This window comes from Hippopotamus amphibius, chromosome 4 (assembly GCF_030028045.1).
Source record: "Hippopotamus amphibius kiboko isolate mHipAmp2 chromosome 4, mHipAmp2.hap2, whole genome shotgun sequence".
Taxonomy (NCBI): Eukaryota; Metazoa; Chordata; class Mammalia; order Artiodactyla; family Hippopotamidae; genus Hippopotamus; species Hippopotamus amphibius.
In genome coordinates, this window is record NC_080189.1 from 1,351,897 (window position 1) to 1,377,235 (window position 25,339).

General features: G+C 47.2%; 1 protein-coding gene across 5 annotated transcripts in view; it reads right to left on the minus strand.

Annotated features, from left to right (window-relative positions):
- The window catches only part of UBE3C (ubiquitin protein ligase E3C), a 110,373-nt gene that overhangs the window by 34,006 nt on the left and 51,028 nt on the right, over positions 1–25,339 (minus strand). For 4 of the 5 annotated variants that reach the window (XM_057730398.1, XM_057730397.1, XM_057730396.1 and 1 more), the window contains exons 12-18: positions 21,682–21,839; positions 21,295–21,527; positions 14,738–14,842; positions 12,674–12,761; positions 12,263–12,360; positions 11,332–11,464; positions 2,777–3,024 (exon numbers count right to left, since the gene is read on the minus strand). In XM_057730398.1, the coding sequence (XP_057586381.1) occupies positions 2,777–3,024; positions 11,332–11,464; positions 12,263–12,360; positions 12,674–12,761; positions 14,738–14,842; positions 21,295–21,527; positions 21,682–21,839 (1,063 nt within the window). The remainder of the gene's footprint in view (positions 1–2,776; positions 3,025–11,331; positions 11,465–12,262; positions 12,361–12,673; positions 12,762–14,737; positions 14,843–21,294; positions 21,528–21,681; positions 21,840–25,339) is intronic. The other variant, XM_057730395.1, reaches the window with a different exon arrangement.

Sequence of the window (25,339 nt, forward strand, 5' to 3'; positions counted from 1 at the left end):
ACACAAGCGTGGTCATCCTGGGACAGCAGGGTCACTGGCAACAAAAGGGATGAAGTACGGACACCTGTCACAACCTGAGCGATCCCTTAAAGCATGCCGGGTGAAAGGAGCCGACTGCAAAAGGCCGCACACGTTATGATTCCCTTTACAGGCAATGTGCAGAATAAGGACACAAATTAGAGGCAAAGAGTAGATTAACAGATTAATTATTAGTAGAATAAGAAACAAAACGTAGATTAGCGTTTGCCTAGGTCTGGGGCTGGTAGCCGATACAGGTGATGAGATGTTCTACATTTGTGGTGATGGCCGTGCAGATCTGTGAACGCACTGAAACTGCTGAATCGTACCTCTTAAATGGGTGAACTGCATGGTTTGTGAATTCTACCTCAACAGAACCGTTACAAGAAGAAAACACCCAGGAAACAAAAACTCGCTGATAAATTCAGAGGTCACTTTTCAGTCCTCAGCTGACCTGAGCGCGCCGCGTGACACCAGGTGATTCAGGCCGCCGTCACCTAGGACGGGACTGCCTTTGCCTCTAAAACCCGTTCTCCTCCTGGGTTCCCCAGGGGCTCCCTGAAAACACCCGAAGTCTGTGCCCTCGGCCACCTGCTGGACACAGTGACCCTGCCAGCATCTCATCACGGGACTCGCCGGCCCTTTACGCCTGGCTGCTGGCCGGTCCCACAGCAGGGCCAGCAACCCTGCCCGGAGGGCCCAACGGCACGTGCTCCAGCACCGCTCCACCCTGCCAGACAGGGCAGAGGGGACCCGCGTTTTTGTTTTTGTCTTCTTCAGACAATACAGCAGCTGGGGGGACGGGTCAGAGGCTGCGTCCCCTCTGGTCCCTCCTCTGACCTCCAGAAGCCGTACGGACGGCAACTCCCGTGACAATCCAGCCCATAAATATTAAATATCAGGCATTCCTAGTCTCCTATGTCAAACAGTAGAAACAGAAATGCACTCCTAGACCATCCAAACACCCTAACGAATGTCCCCCAAACGCCGTGAACACGGTCTCCCTGCCTGCAGGACAGCAGGCGGACGTTCTCGGGAACACGGCGCACGCGCGTCGCCTCCCGTCCATCTCCGGCGAGGCCCGGCTGTGCGCGCGCGCTTCATGCTTTGCGGAACCAGGCAGAAGGGATGCTGTGCGCTGGGCCCCGGGCGCCTGGCGGAAGCGGGCGCTGGGAGCCAGGAGGGGCAGGAGACGCCCCCGCACGGCGACGAGGCGGGCGGCCAGGCGGCTCGCGCCCAGGCCGCGGCCCGGGCACCGTCCTGCCACCTCAGCTGCCAGACCCTGCGACGGCTGCGGGCTCAGGCGGAGGGTCCGGGGCGACGCGCTCGGGCTGTCACGCCCCCGAGCGCCTGGCGGCTAGGCTGGGCACCGCCGAGCACCTGCCCCGCCCCTGCCCCGCCGCAGCCCGCTCTCCCAGTCGCGGCTGCTGGGGTGACCGCGCGCATTCAACAATCAAGAATCACTGATTTTCGATTTCCCATGGGAGTAACGAGGTGATTTTCCGCCTCATTTGTAACAGCTCAGGCGTACGTTTCAATCACTGATTTTACTGGGATACTGCCATCCACATCCTGCTAGGATTAGTACTTATCAACACTATTGAAAGTGCAAAGAAAGCAAACAAAATAACCCAGAAAAATAACGTTCCCCTAACTTAAAATGTGAGGAATCAATTAAAAAGAAAAAAAGAAGAATCCCTTTCCTGGGGGACTAGACTTGAGCTGTGGGGAAACAGCCCCTCCCAACACACCCGAAGTCCCACCTCCTGGGCCCCACCACGCACCCCCACGGCTGTGTTTCCCCCACACGCCACCGTGTGATGGCGCCAGAAGCGGGGCCCTCAGGCGTGGGATCAGCGCCCCTGTGAAGCAGCCAACGGAGCTCCCTCACCCCTGCCACTGCGTGGGGACACGGGGAGAGGTACCAGCTGTGAACCAGGACGGGGATCTCCAGCAAACAAGGCCACAGGGTGCCCTGACGTCAGACGCCAGCCTCCAGAACCTTGAGGAGTCAGCCTGTGCTGTCTGTGAGCCACCCGGGCTGCAGTGCCTCGTGACAGTGGCCTGGACAGACCAAGGGCAGCCCTGATCGAGCTCACTGAGGAGCGGGGTTGCTTTGGGGGAAGGTGTGCTCTGAAAGTCTCACTATTGAACAGGAAGGTTCCACTAGGCTATACAACGAAATGTTCCTTTCATTTATAATAAAGGGTAAAGTTTGTCTGTACAGATGGTGTATACCATCAGGTGGAACTTTCTGGTTACTACCGCATTACTGTAATATCCTTAAGTGGCCAATTTTCAAGAATTTGCACACAACATATATAACACTTAAACTACACTGAATTGTAACTACAGCCTTCCATCTCACAGCACTTTGAAAATTTTACAGAACCTTAAGAGAATCACTTTTAACACTAATTATCAACGAGAGCAACTGTGAAAAGACGTAAAGTATTTGCAGCACTCATCATACCTCTGCTAGCTGATAACTTCTACAGCACCTGTAGAAAGAGACCTGCATATCATGCTTCCCATGTTTTCTACACTATACCAGTAATTTTTTAACGTATGTAAAGGTGAACGAAATGTATAATGCTGTAAAGTAGTTATTATGTAAGAAAACACTATTCAGGGGTTCTTCAAAATCCCTTAAGCACCTTTGAATAAAGATCTTCAGTGAAACACGGTAACCACACAGAAGCACCAAATTTCAACACCCTGTGGTCTGAGAGCCATTGTGATGTAGAGTTTACTTTACCTTTCCAAGCATCCTGCCCAGGAAGTAGTAATGTCTGGCAAAGGAATCCCCCACAAGCATCTGGGCCGCTGGGTTGGGGTACAGCAGCCCTTCGTTTGTGGTCTTAAAGAAGCCCTGGTTGGGGTTGAACCCCGACTTCAGCAGCTCATTTAGAAACTCTCTGAAAATACCACCACCGTCAATGCCGGCTTCGTCCAGGCCGTGAGCATTGAGTAAGTGCACGCGGATCCGCTTTTTCAAATCAGGCTCTGTTAAAAAAAGGGGGTGGGGCAAGGAGAAAATATTTTTTTAAAAAGCAATAAAATAAGCTGGTATTATAGGAAGTTAGGGAAGGGGAGCAAGAATATTAAAAATATTTTAATGCAACACTTAAAAAAACCAACAACATTAAAAAGAGACAATGAGACAGACTGACCGGTACTCCCCTCAGAGCCTACAATGGGAAGAAGAAAGACGTTCCTTCGACCTGATACTGACAGACCAAGGGTGGAGTGGGTGGGGGGAGGTGTGTTCGGGAGAAAATAAAATTATCCCACATATTCTAAAGCGTATAACAAACCCAAATACTAGGAGAGGAGAGAAGTGGAACTAAGGACCTAAGGATAACACTGGAACAGAAAATTATCACCAAGAGATGCAAAAGGGTAACTGAGTAACGAAGAGGTCAGTGACGTTAACATTACGAAGACTTTCTGAAAGACGCGAATGACACGAGAGTCACAACACCTGAATCTACATCATCATTTAAAATGATGTTTCGCTGAAAAACAGGGAACATTTTTGGTTACATAATGTGCCATAATATTAATTTTTTTCTTTAAAAAACTGCAAAGCTGCTTAAGTCTGCCTGACATGTGAGAGACATTTCCACACGGGTCCTCGTGAGGACAGCACTGCAAAAGTAGGAATGCCAGGCCCCCGGACTCACGTGCAATGAACACAACAGCCTTCAGCACAGGCTTCAGGATACAGGCCCTAAACACAGGCCAGTAAAGGTAATGCCACCACAAGCCAACCCAGGTGCCCCCTGGCTTAATCAGAGAGCAGGTCTGACGACGTAACTGACGCGTCCTCCATCGTCTCCCACCGTGTCGCTGCTTTGCACAAAAGAAGGGGGAGGGCGGGCTGCGGCGTCAAGAGTGGCGGGTGGAGGGCAGCTGAGCCCAGGTGGCCGGGCTGCACGCGGGTCTGCGCCGCGGCCACCTTTCGGACAGTGTGCAGCTGCCCGCACACACCTGACCCAAAGCATCTCAAAGGGCAGGTGACCTCTAGAGAACACCCCGGAAAGGCGTGCAGCAGAATGCAGGTACCCCAACACCGCAATGTGCAAGTGTGAGTACTGAGGTCACAGGACCTGGCCCAACAGTTTACCATGTGGACGGAGGCCTACGGCCTTCACGGCGCCTGTCTGGGAGGGGACCACCCACCCGGCCCGCAGGGACAAAAGCGGCGCCCCGGCCAGCTTCGGGGCAGGGCGATGCCCACACCTCCCGCAGGAGTAAACAAAGCCACGCAGAGGCAGCAGCGTCGTCCTGTGCTCTGTGAGGGCGTGACCAGCGCTGACGTCCACCCCACGCCAGGACGCAGCCAGGAACGTCACGTTCATCACTTCAAGTCCTTAACAGCCTCTGGGTTAAGAACATCCCCATTCTCATGTGAGAAAACCGAGGACAAGGCAGGTTGAATTGTTCACCAAGGACATACAGCCAATATTGTAAAGGGTAGTGCTGTAATTTAGAACATGTCTATTACCTAGAAAGCATAGGTTCTTTTCTACTAAAAACATACTCTTTTATTTTTAAAATTTAACTATACTTAAGTGAAGAATATGCTTTTCGCTGATGATTAAATTCCACAAATATGTTCCCTGCATCTGTTTTGATCAACACAACTGTTAACACGTGCGCTCTCAAAGCCGAGGTAAAGTGCATAAAGGATTCTAAGCAGGTAACGATGGGTGCCACACAACCCACGGCTGGCTCTTCCTTACCCTCACGCCGATCCTCTTGACAGCCAGCTTTAAGGACAAACTGTGAGCATGTACTTGCCATATACAATATTTCTCAAACTGAAAGTCAACAGTTGGCAGCGACAGATTTTGAAAACATTCTGTAAGTGGAAACGCTCAACCAAGGCCGCCCGTGACCCCTCCTTCAAATCACAGCGCTAATATTCTAGGGGGTATCTCTGTATCTCACCCCCAAAGCCATTCACAGAAGCTGCCTCCTCAATTACGGCTAAAACTGAGATTCTGTGGTTCCCTCAAGCTCATCTCTGTAAACAACAATATACAATAGCACAATATTTTCAGAATCAAATCTAGTCTTCTAGGTATCTTGCCACTACTTGATTCAAAGGACAAGTTGAAAGTATCTACTTATACAGTAAGGCTGGGGGGCTGCCTAAGTAAAATATTACAGTTGACCCTTGAACAGTTCAGAGGTTAGGGGCCCACACAGTTGAAAACCCACGTATAACTTTTGATTCCCCCAAAACTTAACTATTAATAGCCCGCTATTGACCAGAAGCTTTACCGACAACATATAAACAGTCGATTCACACGTACTTTGTATGGTATACGTGTTACATACTATACTCTTACAATAAAGTAAACTAGGAAAAGGAAAACCCTAAGAGCAAATGCGTTCACAGTACTGTACTATATTTATTGGTACCTCAAGTGTACAGCACCTGTTTTCAAGATGAATTGTCTGGCTGTCAGTACCTGTGTCAACACTGTCTTATACGATATGCAACACCGTACATGTTACACACATTACTAACGCTAGACATCAAAAATGAAAAGATAATGTGAAAAAGAAATGGATGTTTGTCTGCAAGTCTAATGATTCCTGCACTGATAACAAAGCATGATGAGTAAGACTGCTCTACCGTGGCCCGAGCCCGGCCTATACACTGAGCACCAAAGCGTTACAGACACGCGATGGCAGTCACGTTCATAACACAGTGTCGGTAACACTGCTACGTGTTTTAAAAAACCACTTACCTGTGACCCTAAGCTGATAAGCAGTTTCTCCAATGACAAGAGAGAGAGGCATACTGTATGGCGACGCAACGCTCTGAAAGCAACGCGAGGCTGTCCCCTCAACACAAGCCCCGCACACGAAGGCCTGCACGGTGAACACTTCAGCACAGTGGCTGGGTTTTCACAGGAAGACACGCACGTGCACCACAGCCGAGCTGTGAGCTGTCACTGCAGCGGGAGTGGATCATCACAAAGGTGGTCACCCCCGTCCCCACGCGGATGCGGCTGAGGAGGGCCAGAATGAGCGGGTGGTCTTGCTGTCTCAGGCGTGGCAGAGGCGGGAGGTGGAACGGGAGGCAGCGGGGCGGGGGAGAGGCACACTGGGCGCCACTTGACAGAAGTAGACTGCAATTTCTCCTATGACGTGTTTGTTCTTTAAAGCTGTTTCCACAGGGCACCAATCCTGCTCCCAGCGTCTGGCGGAGTCTCAGCGCCCAAATCGCAGAAGATGTCTTGGCCCTCTCCTTCCGCGTCTTCTTCCCCTGGCGTCCGGCTCTGGGCCAGGGGCGCTCGCCTTCAGCCAGCCGTCCTCCGTTAACCCTCTGTGCGCTCTTGACTTTCTCCGAGACCTGCATGTTGAGCACCTCTACCCTAGCTTTCCCACCGTATCCACCATCTCCTTCACAACGTCCTCGATGGGCTCCAGCGCGACTCCTGGGAAGTCCCGCGCAGCGTCTGGACAGGGTTCCCCGGCAGGAATGCATTGTTTCCGGCCCGGAGGCTTTCAGGGCTCTTCCCGTAACAAGGGCGGCATCGTCAATGCTGTGATCCTCCCAGACTCTCACGACGTTCTCTCTGACGGGTTCTCTAACATGGCACTGGCCGACAAGCCTTTCCAAGGAACACCGTGTGTAAGGAGCCTGAAAGGTTGCGATGGCCCCTGATCTAGAGGCTGGATTAGAGATGCTGTTTTTTGGGGGCAAGCAGACCACTTCTCCGCCTTTGGTGTTGAGCTCACGGGGCTGTAGGCGGCCAGGGGCACCGCCCAGTACCAAGAGAACTGTTAAAGGCCGCCCCGTCCCTCACCAACAGGGTGCTTCCTGGCGTCATGGACAAGGCATCAACGGAGCCGATCCAGAAAACGGGTTCTCACTGCCCGAGCCCTCTTGTTGTCCGAATGAAACACGGATGGCTGGTGCTTCTCCTTCCCCGAGAGGCTGTGGTCAGTGGCTTCACAGACGAGGGTGGTCCTGAAGGCACGCCCGACTGAACTCGGACAGGAGTTAGCCCGTCCCTTCCTGCTTAAGTGCTACAGCTTGCTTCTCCTCCTCACTAATAACTGCGCTTTGTGGAAGTTCTTCCCCAGAATAGGGTACTTTCGTCTGCATTAAAAACCTATTCAGGCAGATGTCCCTTCCCCTCAGTGATTTTCTTAACAGCATCTGGGAGCTCGTCTGCTGCCTGCTGGTGGGCAGATGCTGCTTCTGTTGTTATCTTCACAATTCTAAAGCCACACTTCTAAAATTAGCAAAACACCCTTCCCTGGCATTAAATTCTTCAGCTTTTGATCCTTCATCTTCCTTTGCTTTAGGTTGTCATATAAGATACAAAGTAGCAGTATAACATACTATTTTGAACAAACTGGAAATAAACTGTAGGGCTCTCTTGACAATTTTAAGGGTCTCCTTAAAAGTCTTGACAATTTTTAAAGGAACATGTTTATTAGATGGTTTATCGTTTTTAAGATCAATAAGAGAAAGTAAATTTGAAAGCATGTAAGATAAATGTAAACCTTTAACAAAACGTGGATATATTTTCTGAGTTTGAAAATTTTTTAGAAAAAGTAAACTGAAAACATATCTGGCTCTTGTATAAATAAAACATGTAAACTTAAAATGTTACATTATAAAAATAATACATCAGTTTCTTAATAATTTTCAATTACATCAATGTCATTGGAAATAAAACCATTAGAGAATTAATAAAACACGCATACAAGAAAAAAAGTTGTCACAAACAAGGACTTCACTTTTTCTCGAATCACATTAGAGCCTCTAGGTATGCCTTTCTCATGATGGTCCTGTACGCATTTTCAGTAAGAGATGAAAAGACATGTCACAAAAGCTTTCTGTGCCTGCTGGTGTAGCTGCTGCTACGGCTTCACAAATTTCCTGTTCTTATTTTTTTTTTAACAAGGGTCCTTGCAGTGGATTCACGGGTCTTGAAGTGGCAGTGACCAGAGCTGAGGTACATGTCAAACAGCCCCACATTTTCTTGTGATGTCACGACTCCCCTCTGCTTCCTGGGAGCACGCCTGCACCCCTAGTGGCGCTCCGTGCGGCCCCGGTGTTACCGAAGGTCCACAGGGTTGCACTAGACACGACGGGAAATACGTGAGAACTGCAAGCGATCATGTTTATCTGGATGCGCGGTTTCCTGGAGGGGACACGCTCAGGCGGAGGTGAGGAGGGTCCACACCCCACTGCGCTCAGGGCAGGAGCAACGAGAGGCGCCTAGAAACCATCGTCGGAGCAGGACCGCGCGTGCTGCCCGCAACTCACATGGCCCGTTTCCCACGGGACACCTGCACATCTGCTTCCATTTCTCCATACACACTCTACAAGTGTTTCTGTAAGTTTTGATAAATTTTAACTTCTTATAATAGATTCGTGTGTCTACACATATTTTAACATTTTTTTTATTATTTTATTTATTGGCTGCATTGGGTCTCCGTTGCTGTACGGGCTTTCTCTAGTTGCAGCGAGTGGGGGCTGCTCTTCATTGCGGAGCACAGGCTCTAGGCGCGCGGGCTTGTCACTGCGAGCACGCAGGCTCAGTAGTTGTGGCACTTGGGCTTAGCTGCTCTGTGGCATGTGGGATCTTCCAGGCCCAGGGATCGAACTCGTGTCCCCTGCATTGGCAGGTGGATTCCTAACCACTGCACCACCAGGGAAGTCCCAGTTCGTGTATATTTTTGGCAATAAATGATAAAATAGACTAGTATCTCCATGTATTTTATGCATTCATGACATACCTTTTTCTTATTTTTTTTCAGTATTTTGAGGTTATGTGGTTTTATCTGCAAGTTTCTTTAAACTGTAACAAATCTCCAAAAAGTTTGCCAATACATTTCTTGAAAAAATCTGCATAAGTGGACCCGCACAGTTCAAACCTGCATTGTTAAAGGGTCAACTGCACTCTGATTTTACCCTATTTCCACTTCTTCAGAAAAACGATGGAACACATCCTGCCCATTAAGCCAAACCAAACCAAGCCAAGCAACACACGAGAACAGCCGAGCACCTGCTCCAGCGAAGCTTGTCCCAGCCAGCCTATGGAGGACACCAAGAGCCCACGACACGCCCCGCTCTACACGCCTCATGCCACTCCCGCGCAGTCTCCACGCGGAGAGATGCGTGCCCACACCATGTTCTCACTGGGCGGCACGGCACCACCACACCAGGACCCGCGTGCCTCTGCCTGCTAAGCTCCCACTGTGAGGAGAAGCCACTCAACTCCTCTGAGCTCCACCAGCTCAGCTCACTTGTCACATGGGGCTGAACCCGCACTTAGGAAAGCTGTTCTGAAGTGAGACCCGAGAACCCATAAAGCACAGCTCTACTCAGACGACTAGATGACCACGGAACAATCACATCACCTGCTTCCACGTAAATCATCCGTCAACAAAGCACTTCAATCTTCCGTAAGGAGATTAAACATTCTGAGATCACGTTTAATTTTACAATCTGCATAACACAATACCAAACAATTTTAACAGATGGCTTAAAAATTCTTATTAACAAGGCCTGAGAGAACACTTGTAAAGGTTTAAGGCACTATAATGTAAATATTTAAGATTTTTCCAAAATCTTTAAACTCAATGAGATTATCAGCTTGCACAGAGAGTTGGAATATGATTAACTTTTGAATAACTTTTAAGCTTAAGGATTCATTAGGAAATTTGGGACTTGTTACCACTGAGCAGTAACGTATTAATCTCCATGAAGTAGTTTTACAGTTAACTGAAAATCGCTGCTAAGCACATGCTCACATTTTGGCTATAGCGCTCACAGAGGCCCACCAAGTGCAGACCCAGGTCTGCCGTGACTCCCTGGAGACTCGGCTCCCCACTCCAAGTCCTGGCTCAGGCCCTGCACCTCAGGAGCCCTCCAGCACTGAGCACATCTCGGCTCTTCTCTGAGCACTCTGCCAATCGTCTGCTGATGCATCACTCCGCTATATCTCGTTTTTCTCGTTTTCAATCACAAATTCAATAAACATCTACAGAGTGCTAGCCGTGTGGGCTGAACAAAGACTAAGGATCCCATCCTAAACCATGAGGGCCTTGGGGAAGTGGGAGACAGAGACGCAGAGACTGCTGACACAGCAACACACAACACAACTACCACCATCGACTTACCAGGGACTGGAGATCCCAAAGGAGGGAGAACTTTTTTTTCTCCCCCAAACACGTTACACTAGGAGTCAGAATACCTGACTTTTGCCTCACTCACACAAAAAGCTGTGAAAACACGACATCCTAGGCAACAGTAACCTGGTATCGTGGACAGCTCATAGCCTGTGGTCAGACTTGAGCTAAAACCCTGTCTCAGCTTGGGATACTTGACTTCAGAAGGCTATGGCGTAGATTAGATGACAAAACTAAGTTATGTTAAAAACAAAAATTCTACACACAAAGCCTGGAACAGAGAAAGGGAACAAGTAACGCTCGCCTTCCTCCACTGTTCCCACCATATGACAAATCGGCTCCTTATCTAACAAAGGGAAAGAAAAGTCCTGAAAAGGAGAGGTTTTGCTTCCCTAGAAGATTAAATGACTCCCCTAGAAGAAAAGACAACTGTTATTCCGTAGCTGACGACCTCCCAAAGATGCGCGCCAGGGCCCGCCAGGCTTTTGTTTTCAATACCTGCACTGACAGGACACCGATCTGATGTCATGTCATGGGTACCACAGTCTGAGGTTAAAATTATTAATATATAAATTAATACCACTAAAACTTTTAACACTGGGTGTCAACGATTAACATAAGACAAAACGTGTCACTGACCTCTACATGCTGTCCAAGTTACTGTTACAGTATAATTCTCTTTCATGTAACAGTGGTGTCACTGAAACACATGCCTCTCTTTATAAAGAAATTTGGACTGCAATGGTGCTTACATTAGTGTATTTAACCTGCCTTATGATGTACGATATTTACATAAACAGACTATTACACTCAAAATACAGCTTGTACATGGCTCTCCAGCAACAGTCTTAGAATCACAGCTTGTCAGCGAAACGTGAGAAACATGTATTTGGGGGCAGGAAGGGGCTTTTGCCTTAAAAAAAAAAAAAAGATCAGTATTCGAAAGCCTTCTGTGGCAATAATCATTTGTCAGTCTCAGAACTATCATCTGATAATGCACACTCCCCGATCTGACCCACGACTTCTGTGGCGCACAGTCACCACAGAACAAGATAACCAACACGGATTTTCCATGACCACCCTTTCCCACGCGCCCCTGCCTCCCCCGCCACACGCACACATGGAGAGAGCTATATATACCGTTTTCTGGGGAAAGTTTGTCATAAGCGTCTTCGTAAATGTAATTTCTTCTTATCGTGACGTTAATTCCATCCAGAAACGGACCATCTCCTTGAACTTCTTGCTTATCTGCATAAATCAACCTCTGAAAGATCTAAAGGAGGGGAACTTATAAGGTCACGTGCAAAAACCAGACTTTTTGTTATCAACAGGAGCAACCAAAAGGAAAAACTGCTACGTACAACTTTAACTTTTTTATCGCCATAAATTCTGAAACAAATTTTAAGGCCAAAGTATCAAATGCTGATTTTATGCCTCACCAGTGAACGTGCAGTACTCATATTTCTGTAATATTTCTCCTTCTCCCGACTTTACAGCAAACTTTAAAGATGCCATGCCATGGCGTATTTTCAGTATTTCCTTCAGAAACCTTCTATAAAAACCCAGGTGGTGGAGGAAAGAAGAGCAGCTTTGGAAAGCTGTACATCACTATCAGTAGGAATCTCTCTACGGTGATAGAATTCAGGTCCTTTTTTTATGCTAAAAGTCCAGCAGAGGGCACTCAGGAATTATGTAACGCCATGGCTGTGTGAGTGTGTGCGCGTGTGCGTTTCAATGAAGAAACGTCAATAGCTTTAAACGTTCATCCTGTAAAAAGGGGCAGACCGAAAAAACACCTTGAAGCCCATAGTTTGAAGCGTAGTCGTTTTTAGAAATTTGCTAAGTAAGTTGGTGAATACAAACAAACACTGTTTCAAGAGGTATTTGGTTGGATTATGCTTCTATAAATCACGGCCAACCATCATAATCTAATGAGAAAGATTAAATTACTCAATCGGATAGGCCCTAGGCAGCTTTAGAGATTTCTCCCACTGGTGTTACCTTCTAACACGGAGACGACAGAAATAACCACAACCATGGGGTCAGCCCGGAGAGAAACCGAATTCCGTACCTTGACGCGCTCCTCAAACGGAACCACGAAGGGCAGCTCCGTCAGGATGGCGAGCTGCCTCTCCTCACACACAGACAGCGGCGGCGACTCCAGGCCTACTGAAACGCAGGTGCAGACCCCCGTCACCGTGTGTGCCTCCCTTTCCAGACTCACACTGTGCGGTTCCACTGAAAGCCACTCTGGAGAAGGCTGAACTACAAACAGGGACGAAAGGCCAAACCTGCCGCTGCTGGGGGCTGGGGTGAGGGGCTGGCTACCAAGGCACGAGGTGTTTTGGGGGTGACGAAACTCCTCTGGCTGGCTGACCATGGTCGAAGGTCACCGACCAGTCGACGAAAGAGCCAGCTTCTCAGCATGTAAACTACACCTCAATACACTCGAGTGAAAAGAGCAAGGCCCCAGGGAACTCACCGTCCAGGGTGGACCGCAGGGGGCCGATTCTCCCCATTCGCCGGAACCTCCACGCGTTTCTAGACGCCGGGACGTAGAGCTGGGTGACCTGCGGGGACCAGACAGCCCGCTTAGTCCTCCTCTGTGCCCCAGCACGCGCTTTCGCCTGTCTCATTCGAGCGACACTGGTATTTCACAGTTATTACGTCCCTCTCTTCCTTCTCCTGTCCTCTACAGGAGACCTTTTCATACCCGCTCTCCTACGCTGGCTGTTCTTTTACACTTTTACACTGTAATTATTTTTCTAAATACATTCTACTTAAGGACGTGTAATATCTGGACATAATAATCATAATATGACTGCTTTACGAAGCAAAGCATATTACCCTTAAAAAATTAATAATTCCTTATTATTACCAAATATTCACTGCCTTATAATTTTTTAAAAATTTGTTTGAATGCGTATCCAAATAAGGCTGGTATAGTATACTGTCTCAAGTCCTTTTCATCTGTCAGGTCCCTTCAGCCCTTACTTCTGCCTTTGTGACTCTGATGAAGAGGCAGAAGCATATGTCCTGTAGTTTCCCCCGTCATCTGGATTTTGCTAATTGCCTCATCACGGTGTCAACAAGCACTTCTGGCCCCTCCATTTCCTATAAACTTGTGGTTACACCTGGAAGTTTCACCAGGCTTGGTTTCTGACAGAAATACTTCGGAGGTGGCCAGTGTCCTCTCCTTGAGAGGCATGTGTGCTCAGCTGCTGTAGGCCTGGGCACCCCGGTCACAGGTCAGCGATGAGAGCAAGAACCTGTGGGAAGACAGCCACTGGACACAGCGCTCAGCTCAGCGGACAGGCCTCCCAGCGTGTGGACTGCACTGGAGCGGAGGCTCCACGCTCAACTTCATCAGAACCAGCAGGCTAGATGCCTCCTCCACGCCGCGTCAGCCGGAGCACTTTCACACTGAGAAGGCTCTCACAGCGTCAACTACGTGGTCAGCGCAGGTACAGTTCATAAAGGAAAGGCAGGCTAAAGGTGTGATTAGTTCCTCTTTCCAACCAGTGTTCAAAACAAGGGTGGCTCCTTTGCATCCCACAAAGATGGCTAAGGAAGCTCTTCTTTTTACTATCCCCACGCACTCAGATTCAAACGCACTTGATGTCCAGTCCTCCGCACCTACTCTGCCGGCGCTCGCCTCCACCTCTGGCCACTGGCATCCCTCGAGACGGCCCCCGGCCCTCACACACTCTCCCACTGCCCCTGCTCTCACGCAGAGAACACGCCACTCGTCTCGCACGCCTCTTCCCTGGACCTACCACCAACCCCTGTGCCAAGGACGCTTTCTTCTCGGTGGGAAATGCGGTTTAGAAACCCCCACGGGCCCTGGAGGCACTCCTTGCTGCAGGACCTGCCACGGTGTCTCAGCCTGGCCGGTGGGCAGGGCTGGAAGCCACATGCTTGTTTCAAAGATACGATATTCCATGCGGACCAAGCAGTGCTTCTAAAACACCCGTTTTCTTTAACATTTCTGTGACTTTATTTCTCCTATAGCCCTCCACTCTCTGCCCCAGCCTCAAGATCCTGAGATGAATCTAGTCGTGCGTTTTCCTGACAAACAAAAATGAAAACACCTCATGTCCTTTGTTAATGTTATTTTAATTTACTCTGAAATAGATTATACTATTGAATCTACCTTAGATCTAGATCTTGGTAATATTCAAAATTCTCTGTCCCTTTAGAAAATCACAAATAAGTTTCATCTCTTAAGCATTAAATATATATTGATAATAACAATAAAAGCAAAATTTTTTCAAGCCCCCTCCCCAAACCCATTAAACTTCAATATACTTTGTGGTTAAGAGCAAAGTAGGATTAAAAACAAACGCAGGATGCACAGGGAATCCAATGATATTACCGTACATTCTACTATGCGACCTAGGAGTGAGTAACACAAAAATTTACTGTTAATACTTATGTGATAAGTAATAAGCTAAACAACTTTAAGGGATTCCTCCCTCTCCCCAGAAAGATAAAAGCTGGAGAAATACATTTAATGAAAAATATTTAGAAGATCTTTCTGTAATACCTTATCTGCTTTAATATCTTCTTGTTCTGACAGCCAGTGATTGGGAGGACAGAAATTTCTCCTTGTGTCTCTGGACTTCAACATTTTCACTAGGTTGGTGATAACCTGAGGAGGAAGAACAGGACCGAGTCACACGCAGGCTCGGGAGCCGCACTTTCGGTCAGGAGGCAGGAGCCAGGCGGGTGCTGGGACGCGGGCTTTGGGAGTGAACAGCTGGCTAGACCAGCACCACGTCAGTTCACAGCAAAGTGTCTCGTTCTGTGATCACAGGAGTAAGTTTTATGCACCAAGCGGTTAGTTACCTACCAACAGAGAGGGAAAATTAACACAAATATGTGCAAGGGCTGATTTTTTAAAAACTACACAGGAGTTTTTAATACACAAACGTGGAAATGCATTGGTCCACTGGAGCTATATGATGAAAGACATCTCCAAGTACAGCAATTTTCCTAAGGTAAAACACCCTTCCTATTTTTCTGAAAAACACTCTATTCAAGGGTGCTGGCGGCAGGGGGTGGGGGTGGGCAGGAAGCAGGGTCCTAGAGACATCTCTCCATCTTCCAAAAAGAAAACAATTTCAGTATTTCCCTCACGTGAGCTCCTGGAGAGACGTCTACATCGCAGCGTAACTCCATGCAAACTGGGTCTAACCTGCAGAAAGCCCCCCCACACCCTGCACCACCACAGCCCAGTCCTTCTCTACCGGTTCCCAGTGAGCGTCCGCCCTGCTCTGGCTGCGCGGTGACCCCCACGGACAGAACCCAACTACCTTCCTAGAAACCTAGCAGGTACCTGATGACTGACAACTGTATAATAAATTCTGTGATGTGTGATTAAAGAGATCTAATAGCACTATTTTAAAAAGACATGAATTTATATATTAAATAAAATGTGCTTTGTCATAAACAGAGATAAACCAAAACATAGTTGTAAAACCAAAGTTCTAACCCTTTACAACCAGGAGTTAATCATACAACTACTGTTTACTTCATGACTGTGATGGTGTTTTCTGAAGACGTCAGCCAGACTGCTGTGAACACTGCCTCTAATTTAGTAAAGCATAATCTGAATAAAGCACTAGGAAATGTCACTGTGTCCAACAGGAGTGGGCAAGAAAGGGTCCTTGGCTGGTATCTCGGGCCATTATGACATGGACACCATCTGGGACAGAGAAAAAGTAATACTTGAGCCGTCTGGCCACCCAGATAAAGCCACATTAGGAAAAACCTCTCAAGTTCTAGCGCACAGCTTTTACACTGGCAGATATATCTTGCCAATGCAGCTGTGATGGCTACCCTGCGGCATTTTAAAGCCTACTGTAACACTATGGTAATGTCCTTTTGGAATCAGCAGGAACTAGCTCAGGTAAGCAGTTACTTTATTGTCCCAACCCTCCACTCTGCTGTGGCTGCTCAGGGGTCAGGTTACACACACGCACTGTTTTATGACGACGGATTTTAAGCACAGCTGAGGCAGACTGAGAAAAGCAGAGTCTTTGGTTCTATCTGGTTTACTGCTGGTCATAAACAAAGTATGGCCATCGACCTAACACACCTAAGTCTTGGAAGTCTGTTCTGCTCTTCAGAAGAAAAGATGAAACCTCAATGAGTTACATTCCGTGTGCTCTCTGGGTCTGGGACAAATTCAGCTGGGTCCACAGAGATCACACCGCCAAATGCTCTTCCAACAGTGCAGAGTGAAGCACAGTCTCGTGGTACAACGAACGTGATGTCTTATCTCTCCTTTTACGTAACCAATTACATTGGTATTTTAAGTAAATTCGGATTTAATAGACATTGTGCTGAAATTCACCCACAACACACCACAGCTGTTGACAAAAGACGTGCTTCCTGACACTTCTGTGTGTGTATTTACTTCTGGCTCTCATGCATCACCCCAGATTCTTGACACCATCCCCACTGCACAAGCTCAAGTTCACAGCTGCCTAACCCCAGAGCACAAGCTGTCACCCACCTCCTGGTATTAGACATGATCCAATCTATGCGGATGAGGACATTTCTTTTCCGTAACTCACAAGCATTATTAAACTATCTAGGAGGTAATTAATGTCATAATTTACATTCTTCTTTTACATTACTGTGAAATTAAGCATTACAAAGCTTCAATATAGAACATTCCCTTTCATATTTTCATATTCTAAACATGAAAAAGAAGTAACATAAAATGTCCTATCCTAGTATCACTGATCCTCTTTCAAAAATACTGGAAAGAAAGAGAGAGGTGGGGGGGGGGGGGGCGCGGAGGGTGGGAGAAAGGAGGAAAGGAGAAGGTACAAAGGGATCTGGGCCTGAGATATGGCAAGGAAGGGATGTCAACAGAAGCCACTGTGGAAAAAGCATATCTTAACAAACTAAAGCTGACAGGAAACAAAACTTGAAGATGAGGCCTAAACAGGACTGCCAGAGAAAATACAGGACACCTAGATAAAGCTGAATTTCAGGTAAACGTCAAATACATTTTTTTCAGTATAAATATGTCCCAAATATTGCTTTATTCAAAGTATGTCTCAAATATTGATTTTTAAAAAGTATAAATGTATCCAAAACATTGCACAGGACATACTTGTATCAAAAACACATTTGTTGTTTATCTGAAATCCAAATGTAACTGGGAGACACATTTTTTTATGTGTTAAATCTGGCAATATGAGCCCTGGACCGATTCCAAAAATACTTTAAAAATGTTAAATCCCCTAAGAACATTTTCCTCCTTTAATTAAACTATTTTTCTTCTAAATTTTAGAGAAAAATACAAATTTTAAGAAACGATGGGGACTTCCCTGGTGGTGCAGTGGTTAAGAATCTGCCTGCCAATGCCGGGGACACAGGTTCGATCCCCGGGCCGGGAAGATGCCACATGCCTCGGAGCAACTAAGCCTGTGCGCCACAACTACTGAGCCTGCGCTCTAGAGCCTGAGAGCCACAGCTACTGAGCCCACACGCCGCAGCTACTGAAGCCCATGTGCCTAGAGCCCATGCTCTGCAACGAGAAGCCACCACACCGAGAAGCCCGTGCACCGCAATGAAGAGTAGCCCTTGCTTGCCACAACTAGAGAAAGCCATTGTGCAGCAACAAAGACCCAACACAGCCAAAAATAAAATAAATAATAAAATAACTCTTAAAAAACAAAGAAAGAAACATGAAATAAAACCAGCAAACGAGCGGACACCGGGGTCCCTGGACGCGCCCAGCTGGACGCACCCAGCTGGACGTGCAGCTTTAGCGACGGGGGCAGCCACAAAGGCGGTCGCGCCACAGTCCCGAGACGCGCCTCCCCAGTCACCGTCTCCCACGCTGCGCTAAGCCTCAAACACGCAAAAACTAACAAAATCAAGCAAGCAAATACTCAGAAATGAACAAAACTGTTATGCGTGTTCAATTATTTGCCCCTGAAACTAGAAACAGGTGACACCAGGGACGTCCCTGGTGGTCCAGTGACTAGGACGCTGTGCTTTCACTACTGAGGGCCGGGGTTCAGTCCCCGGCTGGGGAACGAAGATCCTGAAAGCCATGTAGCCAAAAAAACCCCAAAACAAAACAGCATCGTCAGGTGAAAGTTTCTCTTCTTCATCATATAGTGATGCTCAAAAAACAGAGACTCCGTCGGACTTCCGTTACGATTCCCCAGCACAGGGCGGAGCCAGTGTTCCTGGGATAAACATTGTGGGTGTCTAAACAGTTGACAGTGACGACACCCTAGCCTATAAACATCATTAAGTATTTGACAAGGATTCCTGCTGTCAACAGTTAACCTAGTTTTATACAGCCTTAGTTACTACTTGTTAAAATTGGTTTATTTTAAAAGTCAAAGTCTCCAGCATGTTTAAAACACTACAAAATTATTTCTTAAAGCATCCACTTTGTTGAGTAGTGAAAACCAACAAAAACGTGCAAAGACAGACGAAGCCCTGGTGGCAGCTCTGGCACACAGCGTCGCCTCACAGGTCAACGGTGGCATGTTTCAATGACAATTAGGGCATCGCTGTGGTTTTCCTTTTTTCCTTTTTTAGAGTCTTTTTGAAACTGAAAAATGCAAATCTGCCACCAGGAAAGTGAAAATCCCTCACAGCACAGCCCTCTCTCTGTCTGTACAGGTGTATGTGGATAAGGCAGGCACGAGGCCTCCCTCCTGGTCCCTCCTTTGGGGTGGCTCCAGCTCAGTTTGGTAGCTGCACACAAAGGCAAGTCAAACAGGAGTTCCCATCGCCTCACAGGGCTAAAGCAATTATAGCTGCAAATTACACTTCAAGAAGAGTTTAGAAATTTGATAAATGCAAAAACTGTTTTAGCAGTGTCAATGCAGGGCTTAGAAACTGACCTCAATTCTTACAGTGACAAAGAAAGATGACTCCATCCACTTAAAAGTCTATGTTCTGTGACCAGCCCCCAGTGCCTCTCTCAGAAATTAGTCCGAGAGGACCATCAGGAGGCTGAAAAATGAAAATGGATGGTGGTTGAAGGAGTCGGCTCTCATCATGTGTAACTCTGTCAAAATCCACAGAAGGCAGGAAGGCACTGGCAAAACGCTGCTACTTTCTTTGGTTGATTCTACCTTGAATTCTTCAACTCAAATTTGACACAGAAATATTCAGAAAATGCTAAACCTTTATCTTCGTACTTTTCAGAGGGGCAACGAAGAGGCGCAGCTGCGTTCACACGCTGGCTGTGTGACCTCCTCTGTAAAACAGGCATCATTATGGTATCTTCCTCACAGAACGACTGCTCTACATGAACTAATACAGGTAAAGCCCTTAGAATACTGCCTGAGACGAAACAACCACTGAGGGTTAAATTCTTATTTCACATTAAAGATAACTTTTTCTTAAAAGAAAAACTAATAGCAGCTAGTAAAAAAAAAAAATCTTTTTCAAAGAACAGGAATCTCACTCAAAAATCTGTCTTCCAACAAGTCTGTTCTAAACTCAGATCTTTATAACAATTTCAAACCTAAAACGATCCGGTTCCAAAAAAACAGAATTTTCACCCCAATTCTTAAGCAAACAAAAAACCTTCAATCCTTAATAAAGTAGTAATGAGTCATTTTGAGGCATGAGAAAAAATTCACTACAAAATTTTCATTTAATGTTTAAGCAAGGACCAGGGGAAAAACACCTTATACAGCATTATTAAACTCAGAGGTTTCTGGGTCCTGAAGATAAGCCTGTCGTATGAAAATTATGAAATTGTGAATAGGTGCTATAAAATAATGAAATTATCTGATACTGTACACAAGGCACCTGATAACATACATAATGGAAAGTTTTACTAACAAAGATCCCAGAGTTTAATTAAATACTTAAAAGAAAAGCACACATGCTACCATTAATACCCACATCCAGGAAATGCTTACATAAGAATTATAAGTTTTAAATGGGTGAGACAGCTTATTTTTAACTTAGAAAAGATGCAAAAGTGTCAGTCTTTAAAGCAAGGATATGTTAAGGGCTCAACATGTGACCTTAAAAGTTTACTTAGAGACAGGTAATTAAAATAGGTTGTGCAAACATATATCACATCCATCTGCACAAGTTACAAATTCAACCGTGCAGTAGTACTGTATCCAGTGTGGTCAAAACATTACCAGTTACTCTCCCTGCTACCAACCCTCGTGCTCATAAGTGAAATGTGTTGTAAAATCAGGCAGAATGGGCTGGACAGAGCCCATCGTGCGCTCGTAGGATGAATAAGCAGTCCTTAATTAGCCCATCAGGTTAAGTGCAAGCATTAATGGGCCCTTCCTAAAGTCTAGCTTGACATCTTTCTCCAAACATGGCCAAGAAGAAAGTTCCATTAGCAATATTAATACAAGCTTAGTTGATCATTTTCATTCAATTAACTTCTTTCAATTAAATAGATAGCTTGACAAAAGCAGTGATAAAAGACCCAAAGGGACAGCTGATGACTCGAACTGAACATTAGTGTGCGAGAGGTCGCTAGTATTAAACGGACTGTAAATCTAGCATTCAATTTGGAAAATGCATTTCTTCTGCTCTCACTCCTTTAATGAGCAATTTTAGCTGACTAGATGTGTTTGCTGCAGAAATTTCATGGGAAGTCAAGCACCCTTTTTCTTTGCTTTTTTTCTACCCCAGTAGTTCCACTCAGCGGTGGTGGTTTCCTGCCAATATTCCAGCCACGGTAACGCATAACTTCCCTTTCTGCATGGCTAAAAATGAAGATACTTTAAAATAATTTATATTCAACTTGCATTAAGTTAATGATCTTATTCTACCTTTGTTAATTTCTTAAAAGATTAAATAAATACAATCTACAAGAGATTTTTCAGTGAAAAATAAAAATGAAAACATTTAAAAAATTTTAATTATATATTACCGTGTCATTGAAAGTACTTGGGGCAATTTATAAAACACACACATAACAATGTAGAAACAAGGCTTTAAAAGGAGGCAACTGTAAAAGGAAAATGAGACTTTTCTTAACAAACCTGTATTTCTACCCTTCTAAAATGAGTCAAGTCAAAAAAAATCGGTATATTATCTGACCTCAGTAAACAGAAAAATTCATATACTCATTACCTTAAATAACTGAATCCATCGTTTCTGTTCCATCTGTATACACTGCTGCATCTCAGAATTAGTAGTAACTCCAACACTCTGAAATGCTATGACATACTCTTCTCGAACTTCTGGTTTTGTTTCTGGATAAGCCAGCTTGATGATCCCTAAGCAGGCATCCCGGAGGCATCGGGACAACATTACCAGCTCTTCTAAAGTAAAAGGCATCATTGATGATTGTCTTTGACCTACAACTGAAAAACATAATCCAGTTTTCTATCGTATTTGGGGTGTTTTTTCATTTCTTAACACACACTGAAAGACTTCAACGGCTTAAAACTTCTCTCTCATCTATGAAAATGGACAGGCCTCGAGTCCCGCAACAAACCGATTCCTCAAAATCCTTACCTTCTATGGGGTCACCGAAGAATTCATTATCATGGATGGAAATCAGTGAATGGCTAAACAAGGAGCTAAAAAGATAAAAGAGTGGGATGATTCTACTGGAATCTTCAAAAGACATAGGAGAACCCCTTGATATCACCTGAAGCAATGGAACCACAGACCTAGAATTGGGAAAAAGGAGAAAAAAACCTCAGTGATTTACGTTGGGAACAAATTAAGACACGACATCAGACACCTGTCATCAGGGAAGATAACATTCACGTCAGCAATTACACTGCTTACAGGGGCGGCGCAGTCATGCTAACAACACAGGTGAATAAGTAACATAAAGAAGAGGACACCAGGCCTCCACTCTTTACTAACGCTCCTGCTGCTATTTTCAGCTGGACAAACGTAGTTATTTGGGAGTGAGCCCGTGGTCCCAAGGTTCACTGGAAGAAGAGAGAGGAAGCAACGCGGCTCTAAGAGACACTCACTTTAACGCTGAAAACCATCCCCTTACACGCTACACATTTAGGAACACTCAAATCAGGTAAATGCTGAGCCCAGATGAGACCCTTCGGGCCACCCCCCCTTTCGGTACTGGGCCGTTTCCCTTTACGAGCCCCGTCACCGCTCCCCCATTTACGAGGCTCCCCGAGATCGCCTGGGACAGCTCTAAGGGGGCGGGTCTCCTTCCCCTCCGAGAGCTGTGAGCATCCCATTTCCTCTCCCTCCTACTTCTCTGACACTGGGCTCCCCCCCAGGGACAGAGCCCCACAGGCCTCTCTGGTGTCCAGGCAGTCCCGGGTTCACAGACCTCATGGGCAAGATCGATCTCTCATCCTCCTCCATCTATACCCACACCTCGCACATCCATTTCCACAAAACCACGGTTATCTAGGAGGCGGCATGTGACCGGGAGTCAGGACCGTGAATTCTCCACAGCCAGCCCCCTGCTGCCAGAAGCCACGTGGATGGGCAGAGCAGGACGCGAGGCCTGGCAGAGGCGCCGGCCTCGCTGGGCAGCTGCGGTAAGCTGGGAGGAGCCACCCGGAGCTCTAGGCTGCCCATGGAGCGCAGTTCAGGGGGCCGCATGCCACCCCCAGGGCTGGAGCACAGGGCCCGCCGAGGAGACGCGGACTCCAGCTGTCGTCTCGCACACCTAAACACTGCTTTCCCCCGCGCAGCCCCGGTGCTCGGCACAGAGCACCACGCCAAGTGAAAGCCGTCCTTCCAAAATAAAAACGCCGTGAGGGCAGACACAAAGGGACAAGTATGGCCGTCCTCCCTCCTCGCCCCTGCGGGGACGACAGAAAAAGGCTGTGTGGCTGGAGCACCGCACAGCAGTGGCCGAGTCCCGAGGACAGGAGCCCCCTTCTCCCCCGAGTCTCCCCCACCAAGCCTGGCTCTGCGCCCTCCACACAGAAGGAGGAAAGGGTAGAGTCGTTTGTTTTGCTGATATTCGTGAAACGAACAGTTTGTATCTTTCAGTTCCCTTGTCACTAAATGCAGAAGCACAAAAACAACAGACAACACTGATAAACAAATACTATTCAGGGGAACGCGGTAGAGGTCGGGTCATCCAGCTGCAACGCGGAGAACGTACCTCCAGGATCAAAGAGGGCAACCATGCCGCCGTCGGCTGGGACCCGCCAATGATCCCCGAGTCTAAAATAAGCACCACCGGTAGTTACGCACACACATGCCGGCACGCACAGACTCTCACACCGCTTCCCTGAGACAGACCAGGGCAATCATCCAACGCTGGTTCACTTGTTCTCTTCAGCCCCCGAGAGGCGCACATAAGGACGGAACCACGTTCACGGGAATGACAGGAAACGTGACCGGCAGGAAGGGTCCACCGTGTGCCTGTGGTCTCGCCCAGCCATCGGGGGCGGAAAGGAGACACATCTCCTAATTCTCTGCCGACGGCTCTGTCTGCCATCAACACTGACTCCAGTACTCCTCTGAAAAAATCACAAAGCCCTGTGTGCAAACACAGTTCACAACTTACTGTAAGGAAAGGAAAAGGCGGGTTTGTGCCTCACAGCGTCAGCTGGGTCGGGAGCGTACGTGAGGCCTGAGACGAGCCCTCCGCTCTGTACACACCCTCAGAGCAGGTGCTCCCACAGGGCTGGCCACTGCCCCCTCCCTTAACTGGAAGAGCTTCCTGTCTTCTCTGGAAGCTTCTAGTGAAGGCCTTCTTGCCTTGAAAAGCTTTATGAGGACTTCTGTCAGTACCACTAACCACTGGAGTCAATGTGAAAGGACACGGGCAAGATACAATCGCAACAGGCCCTGCTGAGTTACAGACGACAAGGGACGACGCCAGCCTCACCGCACAGGCCGGGACGGGCAGACGCCCTCACATCAGGTTTTGCTAAAGAGAGGCCCATCAGACACGGAAACCAGCTGCCCACATGCTCCTTCAGCTTCACCTGCATCCCAGTCACCGGGGAGCCCGTGAGGTCACAGACCCCTGGCTTCTAACCCAGGCCCCGAACCCAAGCCTAGGGCGGGGACGGGGAAGCCGACGCGCTGACTCTCCTCGGACGGGCCTGATGCTCGCTGAAGCTCAGGAGCCCCAGCTGCGTCAGCCCTGCCAGGAAACTACTGATGTTTCCAAGTCACACAATGCCATTTTCAGGAAAATCAAGCACTTCATCAATTACATTCCAATAATAAATATGATGAGACATACATTGTAAGTTTCCTGACTTTATTTTTATAAATTAAACAAGTAAAAAGAAACTCATTCTCAAATGGGCTTTTAAGAAATAATGAGCTTTTAAAAATTTGTATAACTTTACTAATTTATGATATTAATAATTTAATATAATCAATACTACCTCATTTTTCTTTCACACACCATGACTCCATCTCCTCACCAGGAGACAAATGCCACAAGCAAACAGGCAATCAGAGCAGAGCCAGGACAGCACCTCCGTTGCTAAGCTGAGACACTTGGAGGTCAACGATAATTTCCTGTCCCAATGAGGCCCAGTCTCCTCTTGCCCTAAACAAACCTATCATTCACGAACGCCAAGGTGGGCATCGTTGAAAGCAGCTGAAATACACACACACACACACACACACACACACACACAGAAATAGAAACCTTACACCTTAATTTGAAAATGAAACAACATAAAAGGTATTTTCTAGACCTTCCGTGATTTCCCTCCTGTCTCCACTGCTACTGCTCACTGCAATACCAGACACACAGCTTCACTTTTCTGAGTTTCACCAGCTGCAAGTGCTGTCATTCAAAACTCGCTTCAGTCATGTAAGATGCATTAAAATTACACGGAAAAAAAACACGACAGTAACTCAAAGTTATGCTACGAGGACCCTGCCTTTCCGTCCACCAGTTAGAAGAGGGCTGGACCCGGGCTCCTTCGGCACAGGGCTGGCTGGGACCCACCCGAAGGCGTGGAGAGGGCCCTCTCACCCTCCACACACCACAGTGACAAGCTTGACACCCAGAAAGCGCCACACGTGCACAGTGTCCCAGGCCAAGGGAGACTGCAGATGGGTGCGGAGTGAGATGCTGGACACCCCAAGCTCACCCGCCAGGACGGCTTTCTATTTCTTGTCCCAGAAGAATACAAAATTTGTTTAAAAAAGGAAAGGAAACCCTCTTCCCTCCAAAGGCTTGCCCTGAAACGGACAAGTGCTT